The sequence below is a fragment of the Macadamia integrifolia genome, chromosome 8 (genome assembly GCF_013358625.1).
Source record: "Macadamia integrifolia cultivar HAES 741 chromosome 8, SCU_Mint_v3, whole genome shotgun sequence".
Taxonomy (NCBI): Eukaryota; Viridiplantae; Streptophyta; class Magnoliopsida; order Proteales; family Proteaceae; genus Macadamia; species Macadamia integrifolia.
Genome location: NC_056564.1, coordinates 3903429 through 3915886, shown reverse-complemented (window position 1 = coordinate 3915886; position 12458 = coordinate 3903429). Strand labels below are relative to the sequence as shown.

The 12458-nt window shown below is 35.5% G+C and overlaps 1 protein-coding gene across 1 annotated transcript; it reads left to right on the top strand.

Moving 5' to 3' along the window:
- Window positions 1-2005: 2005 nt before the first annotated feature.
- On the top strand, window positions 2006-4884 carry LOC122085756 (60S ribosomal protein L35-like). The gene is made up of 4 exons (XM_042654325.1): window positions 2006-2163; window positions 2264-2399; window positions 2509-2665; window positions 4511-4884. Exons 1-4 carry the CDS (start codon window positions 2160-2162, stop codon window positions 4583-4585), a joined length of 372 nt encoding a protein of 123 aa, XP_042510259.1. The 5' UTR covers window positions 2006-2159; the 3' UTR covers window positions 4586-4884.
- Window positions 4885-12458: the final 7574 nt, after the last annotated feature.

Genomic DNA, 12458 nt, shown 5'->3' with positions numbered 1-12458 from the left:
GATGACTGAAATTGAAAACTGCACTTAGAGATACAGAAGGGGAGAGAGGGTCTTCTTCTCTTTAAGAAATCTATACTTGTAATTCCTCTATAGAGATATAACTAAAGGCTTAATTCTTTCTCATTCCTAATGTGGAGCTAAAACATTATTGCTAACATTGGTTATGAAAGCAAACGTAAAAATGGTCTTGGGTTTAAATCTTCGAGGGAATCAAAGTATCAAAAATAGAAAGAAAGTTTTAAAAAACATTTATTTTGAAATTTTAAGGTAAAAGATTTGCACAATATTTGTGTGCGGAGTGGATTCTTTCGCATGCTCTTTCACAAAAAGTGAAGGCTCCACACATGTATTTTTATTTTATTTTATTTCACTTGTTTGAAAATTTGAACTCTAAACGGGTGATATATTGTTCCAAACACAAATTGATGTGATATGCAAATTCCTTTCCACATTGGCAGTATGTAAAACCTTTTTTCAAAACTTTATTATGACATCACCACAACTAAAACCGGATAAAATCCTAAAATCTAATAGGGAAGAGGTTAGGTATGCCTATGGGTTTTTTGGAACTAGCAGCTCAACCAATGAATGGCTGTGATGGAAGGGGGTGTATAGTGGACTTTTCCCGATCTTTTTGGGAGCAATGAATAAAAGAACGTTCTGGCGAAAAATGTAATCATTGGATCTTTAAACCTTTTCATTGGTCGAAGGATTTGGATTTCTCCAGTCTTTATCAATTTTCAAGTATGTGATATATATATATATATATATATTTATAGAATTCTGAGTGTATTGATTCTTGTAGGTAATAATAATTAAATAAATAAGTCTCAGCCACAATAATTGCTCACAATTAAAGGTTGAGTCAGATACATTCCACACATAGAGATTAATCACAACCTTTTGACTAGGACATACTGCTATAAATTGAATTTCTACACTTCCCACTTGCCTTCTTTTCCTTTTAGGATCTGTTTGGATCCTTCAAAAGCCAAATTAATGTGAAATAGCTGATATACAATACCAGATCAGGTTGTGCTTATCTATAATAATATGAATTAGCTATGTTTGATCACAGCTAAGTATTGTCCTAGTTGGAGTCAATGGTTCTAGAAATATCATTTGGTGGGCCAGACCCAATCCTGTCCACCCTTATCACAAAGCAGGTAGTGGATCAATAACAAGGACAATGATCATTCATGGGTTCTCCATGGTTGTCTTCACAGTATCTTCCATTATTACTTTTATGAAAGCCAATAAAATATATTTTGAGTCAATGAATTTGAGATTTTATTTTTACCCCAAAAAAAATTCCTTTATATTCTAGTTCCCTAGTGTTTCATGTAGTTATTGTTGGCTCTTCTCCTGGCATAGATGCTAGCGGATTTGATTTTGAATCATATGCAATAATGTCGTGATTCAAATCTAATTTGTATTATTTGAAGAAAGTTTTTAATCACTCACGGTGAAGACTTCAACCACAAATTTAAAGTGATAATTATACTCTTTGTATATGTTGAAGGTTCGAAATACCTATGTAATTAGCTCAATTTTGAGTTAATTACGTTGAGATTCAATCAAAATTTTCTTCATTTTCTAAGGAATAAGGTAGGAAATAAAATATGGATATCACATAATTACTCTGATTTTGTATTTATATTTTAATCTCTGAGGAGATCCATCTAATGGTAAGTCCTGATCTCCTTTAAATCAAGACATATGATGTATTATTGTTGGTGCCCAAACTCTCCCCCTAGCTTCCATCACAACCCCCATAGAATCGCGATTTTATGCCAACCTCATACATTATTTTGGGCAAGGCTCGGACATAATTAAGTGGGTCGGTCTCTAATCACTCCTAACAATCCCCCTAAGGAGAAGAGGTCCAGGCCCACATAGCCCATAAAGCCTTTGGTTGGTTGGGCCTTTTTCTGAGTTTGGTTTGGATTAGGTTAGATACTTAGCTCTCACCATGTGGCAGATTTTATAAAAAAACAAAAGGTTCAGCTCCAGCCCATAAGAGTTCGAGCTAGGGTTTTGAGTGAAGGAATAAAACGTAACGACGCGTCTTATGTACCTCTCTCTCCATTTAGGGTTTCAGACAGAGGAGGAAGCAAGGCCAGAGGTTGAAAGGGGAGTAGCAGGGGAGCGACGCAGCCATGGGTATGCAAGTTGACCTGAAACTTTCAGTATTAATTCGATTTCCTCTCCACGTAATGGTTGCTTACGATCCTCTTTGTTTCTGTTTACCGAAAATCTGCAGCGAGGATTAAGGTTCACGAACTCCGAGGGAAGTCGAAGACTGATCTGTTGAACCAGTTGAAAGATTTGAAAGCAGAGCTTGCTCTGCTCCGAGTCGCGAAGGTCACTGGAGGTGCACCTAACAAACTCTCCAAGATGTACACCTCTCTCTCCCACCTATAATGCTGTTGTTAGTTTTCTGTAAAATATGTCATAAATTGATAGATCGGGTAGCTTTCATACTTATATTTCCTTTTGGGAATGCAGCAAGGTGGTTAGGCTGTCAATCGCGCAGGTATTGACAGTGATCTCGCAGAAGCAAAAGGCGGCTTTGAGGGAAGCCTACAAGAAGAAGAAGTTCCTGCCACTTGATCTGCGTCCAAAGAAAACCAGAGCTATTAGAAGACGCCTCACCAAACACCAGGTACACTCGTTAGCCATGTTTATCTCTAGGGTTTTTTGAATTTTGGAAAAATCGAAAATCATCTTTCTTTGGAGATTATCTATCGATCTGATATGAAAAACCTTGGCATTTTGTGTACAATTTGATATTACCCTGGAAGAAATGGAGGGTATAGTTTTCGATGGACTTGTTTTAAGTGTCTAGAATTTAACAGACCTCAGTGGGAGGATCTTTTGGTGGTAGAAGTCTTTTCCTGTTAAATAATGTTCTTCTGAACAGATTTTGCTGGAAATTTGTGAGCGATCAGACTGTTTTACTAAATGGTAGTGTTCTATTGTGTGAGAAATCATTGAACTGAAATGTAAATGTTTTTTATTTCTCTGGTGCTTCTTGGTCGATATCTTGATGAGTGATTTCGTATCTGACCAAATTAAGTTAATGGAGATGTTTCTATATGTAGTCTTTTTAAGGAGTTTATTCTTAGGATAGCTTTCAGGTGTCCTTGGAAGGTATGCTGTTATCAATTTTTTTGGGTCCGGTAAAGCCATTTTGAGACCAAGGTCTCTGCTATGTTTCCTATAGCGGCACCTTTTAGATGTAAAAAATATGCCTATTACATTATTGGTTGATCCTGGGAATAGTCTTCTGTTGGCATTGCAGTTAGCCTTTTTTTAAGGCATTGCACGACAGTATATTTTTTATAGGTAAATATCTTTAGTGAAATTTTTATAGTTGATGATAAATAAAACGGTCAGTATCAGTTTTTACAAGACTACAGAGATCATCTGGGAAATTGATGGATACATATTGGTTTGAGCCAGACCAGAATACATTGAAGCGATGTAGACTGCCCGTTGGTTCAAATGCCACTGAATATGTTGAAAATGGTTCCATTGCAGTCTTTCAACAAGCTGTATTATAGGACTCTTCAAATATTCCACCAAGGCACTTGCACTCTTCTTCTAGCTAGTATGTCAATAGCTAGCATTGAGTCTGATATGATAGATATATTTTTGATATTCTTTTCCACACCTTACACCAAACCCCTATATGGCAAGAAGCTCCATATACAAAACAAACCTTTCAGTTCGGAAATATTGAATTTCCAGAATCCACGCAAACCAAGCCCCCAGATGCTTTATCCTGGTTTTCTCGTGTTCATTTCTTATGTTTCTAGTATTCTACATGTTTTGGAACACATGCAGTTGTCTCTCTTGCCCTATGTGAGATGATGTCAACATGGATTTTCAGACTGTCATGTTATCATCAATTCATGGAGCAACTTTTTTTGGTTTCTGCCCGTTGACTTCCGTTGTCTCTTCAAAGGCATATTCCACATAATTTTTTGCATATACCTTGCATAAGAGCAATGACCTTGTTCCGACCCCGACCCCGACCCCGAAAAGAAGGGGACCTTGTTGTCGCACTTGTTCTGCCATGTGCTAATATGTTATTGCTACATGGTAGAATTGGATGGGCGTGGGTATTTCAAGCGATAGAGATCTCATACCCATTTTGCTGGTCAAATTTTAGACTGAAATAAAATCCGAGTTTCAAATATCATGAATTATGAAGTTGCAATTTAACTGTACTGATTTATGTTCTGAACTTACTCTTTAGGCATTTACCCTTATTGAGATTGATAGTGGTTCTTTATCACATGGAACCTACCATGGTTACTGATGTTGCAATCGCATAAGATACAAATGTCACGAACTGTTGTTCCTCGTGATGAGAACCCCCTAATGGGTTCTTGACATTCTCCCAATTAACTATATTTATATTAAAATTTCAAGTTTTGGCATTTCATGCTTAAGTTGGTTACCAATCAATTGCATTTTAATCATGTCACTCTTTTATGTGCAGTTATCCTTGAAAACACCTCGGGAAGAGAAGCATGAGAGGTACTTTCCAATGAGAAAGTATGCCGTCAAGGTGTAGGTAGGGTCAAGATAGGGAGGGAAGTTTTTTTACTTTTTTGCTTCAAAATGTCATTTTTGGGATACAACTTTGGAAGAATTTCCCCCTCTTTGGTTTTTTTTTTTTTTTGTTTGTTTTGCATTTTAATGGTTAGATTTTCCTTTATAAACCTGAGGATCGAGTCTTCTTTCTTGTTTGGTTGAGGTAATGTTGAGATATCCTGCTTGTGAGGAAAAAATTGTTAAAATCCTACTTTTGATGCACTTTCTAGCCATTATTTTTCCATAAGGAATTTATGCTAGGCATCCAAGTTTGTTTCAGAGTCAGCCCAGTTAAGTGAGCTTGTAGCTTGGGTTTAATATCTACCATATCGATCCAGGATCTCCTCATGTTCTGGCAATGCGACTCCTGGAATTACTAGTTGGTGATTCTTGGGATTCACTCTCACAATTGTTTGTCTGGCAGATAAAGACTTGCAATTACAGAACCAACTCAAAAGACCAAAATTTATGGTTAAGGGTTCGGTTGCCATTTGGTGGTTGGGTCTTGTTTCTCTTGAAAAATGATGGTAGGCTGGAGTGACTATTGAACCTAGGCACGAAAGAGGATGGCTTAGATGGAGTTATGTTCGTCAATCGCCACATTATTAGAAATAAGAAATGGACTTACGTTTTGGGCTTTGCTAATAATGGTCATGACACGTTTGAAGCTTGAAAGTAACGAAAGGGCAAGGGTTCCTCATGATGCCAGTGTGGGGGAATCTCCCACTGGTGTGGTATAACCCACACGAGGTCCAAGTGGTCATGGTTGAGAGAAAATTGTGAGTAGTTGAACAGTCACCCCACCGGTGGCAAGTTATGATTTGTAAAATTCCGAAACACTTTTGACATGCTCACATGGATTTAAGTTTCATGACAAGATTTTTGGGATGTACTTAAATCATGTGCCCATTCAATAAAGGGTATGTCTAAATGTAACGGACCCGGTTACAAAATCCTTGTAATCTAAATTATTGTTTTTCCATTATTTTGTCATTTTGTGATTGCTTTTAAGGTTGAAAAAGTAAATTGTCTCTATTGTTTTGTCATTTTGTGATTGCTTTTAAGGTCAAAAATGTAAATTCAACTTCAACTTTTTGAATCGTTACTTTGATTTAAACAAGAAAACGAGAGATATTTTTTAGAATGAATACACTCTTCCCAAACAACCTTCCTCCTAGACTGATCGTTTTCCTCCTCGCGAGTCTTTCTATTACCTTTACTGGTTTTTATAGCATAAAGTTCGACGAGATCTTCTTTAGTGAGGCATTGAGTTAGGTAAAGGCTTTTTTTTTTCTCGGTGTGTCTAATGCTTTTCTGGGTTTTAGGGTTTAAAACTTTTGGTGACTTCATTTTTGTTTTTTGAAGTTTAGAAAACAAAACCTCTTACTAGAAATTCATGTATCAATTATATTGCAATAATTTATATTCTTGTGCATTATTGATGAGGTTTGTAAGATACTTCTAATCATGTCGCTCTCTCTTTTCAAAGAAATCAATTGTATTAAATGTGCTAATGTTTGCAAGAAAGTTAAAATCCAGGAAGATGACAAATGGCAATATTTTAGGTTTTTTTTTTTTCTTTTCTTTTCTGTAAAGCAATATCGAGGCTTAATACTATTGTAATGATGACATGTGAAATTTTGTAATTATAATATTTTTTATAGGTTGATTCTAAGGGTTTTGGGATTGATTCTGGTCAATTCTAATTTGATTTAGATTTGGATTGATATTGGCAGTTACTGATTTGATATATAATTCCGTGTTTAAAATCGATTATAAGGTTTATAGGACTAGATCGTGGGTCTTAAGATTTGAGGGTGATTCTAGGGTTCTTTTCGATCCGATTTTGATTCGATTGGATTAAAATTTATAGGAATCAGTTCCAAGGATGTAGAGGACGGCATCAGTATCGGTCTCTGTCGATGCCGATTTGATACCGATTCAGATCGGATGGGATCGGTGGGTATTGGTCTATTTTACCCTTGATTTTTATAAAAGGTACTACTTTTTACCTATTTTACCCCTGAGACGATTCAGATAACCGATCCGGATCAAGGATCAGTCTCAACCGATACGACCGATCCCAAACCAATACTTGAAACCATGATTAGTTTGATCTCCAATTCCAAGTTTAAAATACCTAGTTGATTTGACTGGTTCAGATCAATCCCAATTCCGATCATTGTAGAATAGCATATCTAGGATTTTTGGGATTGGGCTGTTGGTTTTTAGAATTTAGTGTTAATTCTAGTATTTTTGTGATTGATTCAGATATGATCCAGATTGGAATCATTAGGGACCAATTTACTGTTTGATTTTGAGTTAAAATTTTGGTATTAGCCGATTTGGATTAGAATTGGTCATGAACTATCCAACTCCGGCAATTCTAGAATGGTCAATTTAGAATTGGAATCACTAGAGGGATTGTTTTGATACTCAATTTCAAGTTTAAAATCATTGGTTGAATAAGCCAATTTCGATCCAAATCAACCATAGTAATACCTATCCAGGTTGTTTCAAAATGACTGATTATAAGACTTTTGTGATTGATTCGATCCATTTCCGATTTTGGTCACTTTGATCCAGAGTTTATCTAGTATTAGGCCAAATTGAAATCAAAGTTCAATTTCAATTCAGACCGGTTCGGTTTTTATTGAGTTGACTTAATGGCCTCTTGTAGGTAATATGTTCTCTTTTAGTAATTTTTTAAAGTTGTTATAAGGTTTTTTACGGTTTCGATTGGCTTGATCTGGTCCAATTCAATTTTTTACCGATTTGATAAAAACTCAAATCAATAAAGGTTCGTTTCACGTTTCTCTTGATTAGTCCAACCCGCTTGGACTAAAAATGAACACCCTTACTCAAAGCAATATACCCAATCACCCAACGGTTAGTATAATTTTTCTTTTATTTTTTTCAATCCCATGTTGGACTTTAGAGAGACGAGGAATTGAGATTTGAGATTCCAAACGTGGTGATAGGTCTATTTGAGGATAAAATTTCATTACTACCCTTTTTAAACAACTTTATCATAAAAAGTGGTGCAGCAGCTTTTGAGTTTTTATAGGGATTGTAAACATATGAAATTACTTTTTGAATCATCTTGAACCAATCATTTCTTTCACATTATAGGACTTTTAGGTAACTAGAAGTGAGTTACAAGCCTTTTGTAACCTACCTAGGTTACAACTAGACAAACCTTTCAATAAATTACTTGTCAAGTGGCAACTAATTGGTATCACTATTTTCACTGCAGGGGCCTATACCATATATTATATACCATCAGGCCCTATTGATACGATTCCCCATGGTCGCAGGCAACCAATTGATAATATTTTCCCTTTTTTTCTTGGGTGGGGGTGCAATTTACCTGTTGTGAATTGCACAAAATCGGACAATAAAATGTGATTGGAAGGCTTAAAACATTAATTTGGTGGGTTGGAGCCCATCAACCCATTAAAACAAATGTTGAGGGTGTCTCATAGCCATTAGGGGTGTCATTTGGTTAATCTTGATCGGTTTCAATTGGATTTGACCGATCGAGTGGTAGTAGAACGTACGTATTACAATCTTATTTTCACTTTCTTTTAACATTAATCATTCATTTAATATTATATTAATCTAAATCATCTATTATTTTTTATATTATAACTAATTCCTAGTTTTTAGGGTGGAGAGATGATGGACGTGGTTACTTAACTTGTCTAATATTTTTTTATATAAATAAAAAATAAAAAATAAAAATCCAATATAAGGGGACTCCTCCTTCGATTCTGTTGGGAAATCTCAATTCTCTCTCTCTCTCTTTGCTTCTTCTTCAATGCCGTCCCTTCTTTCTACAACCATCATCATTATCATCATCATCTCTCTCTCTCTCTCTCTCTCTCAAAATAGGATGAGGTAAGAAAAAAATCAACATAACTATTTTTAGGCACTGAGCATATGAGAGACTTAGCCACACATATACCATGTTTACATATTAATCATCAGGGAAGAGATTTGGATAGTACAACTTGCATGTATGGCAGAGGACAAATTTGAATTAATAAAGTAAACAGAGTTGTTGAATATCTAGGATTTTATTATTACTTCTTAGGTAGATATTATTAACCTATGAAAATTTACAATGGATGCAATTCTTTAGTGAGATTGGTAAACAAAACTTTAACTAGATTGGAGAGCATTGAAACAGGAAGAAGAAAGAAGGAACAACCTTGAAAAAGAAGCAAGGTGAGAGAGAGATGAGAGATTTCTAAGCGGAATCAAAGGAGAAGTCCGCTTATATTGGGATTTTTATAATTTATTTATTTAAATATTAATAATATTAAACAGAGTTGTAACTGTTTACAACTCTGTTAGCAGGATTAACATATTTAACACGTGTCAATCATATCACTTCCGTGAACATTCACCGGCTCCAGACGTTCTGCATTCCTATTTTTCTGCACGTACCGCAACCATTTTGCCTTAAATTATTGTTACTGATATGGTTAATCGGGCCTCATAGATCCAGCATAGATGAGCTTCTATTCGATCGGTTAGCAGTTCATTATCGGGTTTATATTAATAATGTCACTATACCATTGAGCAACCAACCTGCTGTGAATTACACAATTTGGGACAATAAAAGGTGATTGAAAGGCTTAAAACATTAATTTGGTGGGTTGGAGTTCATCAACCCATTAACACAAAAGCTGAGGGTGTCTCATTGTCATTAGGGGTGTCATTCAGCTCTAGTTAATCTGTCCTCATAAGTCAGGCATAGACACATTTTTATTTGGTTGGTTACTAGTTCATTTGGAGAAATCAGATGGGTTCCAAGCTTTGGTATAGTAATATTAATTAGTAAGCGCAAATCCCAATGAAAATAAGATTTTTGTGGCAAAAAGGTCGCGGTACGTACGTGTAAATAATGTGCATAAAAAGTTCTTCATAGATAGCAGTGGATTTGACCACATATAATCTGAATCGTTGAAACACTTCTCTCTCATTTTAACGGACACTAGCTATGACGGCGACAACAAGTCATCTCCTCCAAACCACAGATCAGACTCGTCTCCAATGACAGACGCTCTAACCAAGGATCAAAATCCTCTACGATGTTGGCGGAGACAGTTTTAGATGTCTACATTTGCCCCCTTTTCTTCTTTCTTCTCCCTCCTTCCTATTCTCTTCAAATCACCAAGACAGAATAGGTTAGGGAGGGATTCTAATGTTCAAGTAATTCCTGAGAACGATATTTGTAAGTGGGAACATTGAGATTTCCCTGGTGGGTTTCAACCTTCAACTCGCTTCCAAACTTAGGGTTTTTTAAATCCGTTTATGTTTTTTAATTGGGTTTGATTTCTTCTAGGCTGAGATGATTTTGACGATTTTCCTAACTCTTCTGTATATAATTTACACCGATCTATCTCCTTTATTTACCTTTTGATTTTCGTATCCTTAAATTTTTAATATGATGCTCTTTAGGAATTCCGTATCAATGTTTCAACCCTTTGATGCTAATTGAAGCAGTTCACTACAATTTCTTAGATTTTTAAGTAATGTAAATACAAGAGAAGAGAGGAAGGACAGAGAAGGAGAAACCTTAACTTGTTCTGTTTGCGATTTGAAGAGAGGAGAGGAAGGAGGGAGGAGAAGAAGAAAAAGAAAAACGGTAGACTTCAATTCTGTTTCTTACCAGATCACTGGAACCAGTTATAATATTTAGATTAACTCTTAATAAATGGATGATTTATAAAGTGAGAACAAGATTGCAATACATACACGTCCCTCCCAGAAGTCACTGCAAAATTAAATTAAAAAAGGCACAATTCAGCCACATTGGGAGTCGAACCCACGACCTTTTGATCCGAAGTCAAATGCGCTAATCCACTACACTATGCGGTCATATTGTTTATTCGCTTTTAATATTTATTATATTCATTTACTTCAATTCTACCAGAAGATGCCATTTTGACTTGTGTTGCCAATTTTATTTTATTTTTCTTTTTAATTACCGTAATTGAAGAAAAATCGTTCTCCTGACTTTTAGTGAGTTTTTAATTTGCTTATTTTACACTTCTTGTCTCTTCCTTCTCCAAGAAGGCGCGAACCCTAGATAAATATTTTTTTATTTAGAAATGATTTTGGCATGAAAATTTTCTTATTTATTCAGTTCTTTTATTAAAACAAACAATAAATAATCCTACTTTATAGGAAAATTTTCATTTTTATCACTTTACATAGAAACAAACGGATCCTAGAGAAAATGATTTACATACCAACTATGATAGATGCCCTCTCATGCTCTCTTTCTTTCATGATACTCTTTGATATGTTATCCTTTAACTATGTGAATCCCCTTATATATATTTTTTTGGGTACATGAACCCCTTTGCCCTGAATCATGATGCACTTCTTTCATGCATCCATTGACTTTATGTGGGGGATACTAATACACTTGGAAGGAGTATAGATCCCTCCCCCATTAATTATATTTCAACACTAACAGTGAATTTTATGTCAAAATAGTCATCATCACAAAAGTGAATGTAACCTTAATTACGGCCAAGATTCTAATGGCCAATATGAAACGATTGAATGGTAAACAAATCCTCACCTATCAAACTTGAAAAAAAAAAGCTACTATTGTCTTCCTACATCGATGACTTTTTGATTTACGAGTTCATCGTCACCTCAGATTGACCTCATACAGATGTTCTTTAACCATATGTAACACATATCCTTGGACAATTAACAACATTTTCTATTTCAACATTAAAAAGGAAATGAAAAGGGTAAATAAATGAAATGAATGTAACTTTCAAATCATGTGTTAAAAGTGTCCAAAGTCATCATCTCCATGCATGGACTTTTACTCACTAGAAGGTATGAATAAGGACCTTGGATTGTTATATATATCCATAATCAAATCATGCATTCACTCTATTTTTTCTAGTTCTCCAATCACTTTTTTCTGAAAGAAAAAAAAAATTCTTAGCACGTGTTTAGTAAAGAGAAAAAATTCGATGAATTACGGGGCAAGACTGCCATCCATCTTCGTTGTGAAACTCCTTCAAGTCTATCGTGAGATCAACGTTACAACGGATCATCTTGCAAATCAGGGCTTTACGATGGAATAAGAATTTAGTACGCATCAACACTCCTTTACCCATGGAACTTAAAAAAAAAATTTGTCCAATTTTTCTTTCCTCTATAGCTATTTTCCTGGCCAGAACGTCCAGAACACATGAATCATAAATGGTGGCACGGAAACGTCTGAGAGAGAGAGACCGGTTTATAAGTCTAATAATAGATTTGACTCTCTCTCGCTCTCTCTCTCTACGAAGTCCAAACAATCTTATAATTGAAAGGCAAAGAAGATGAGGCGTGGAGAATAGGAAAGCGTGTCAAAGATAACTCAAAGTTTCAAACACGTGCTTACGTGTGTGTGGGGGCCATTATATAATCCAATTTTCACATCCACTGTGGACCTCATCAGATAGATCACTTTCAATTTTTATTCAACCGTCAATCTGATTGCTGACATGAACATGATGATTGCACAACAAACTAAACCCTGACATTTTGAGTTAAATATCAACATTTCTCTATCAACTCGACTAAAATGGAAGAGGTTACTTGATTGGTACTTCACACCAGATTAACTTACTTGCAAGACCCAGAAAATGAAATTCAAGTGGTTCCTCTCATTAATTAGGTTTATGAAGAAAGGCAAAGTTTCACTAGTTTGAAAAGGAAATAAAGAGGAGAGTCGACCTACCAACCTACAACCCTTATTATATTCTTTTCTTTCTAAATATAAGTGGTCCCTCTCTCTCTCTCTCTCTCTCTCTCTCTCTCTCTCTCTC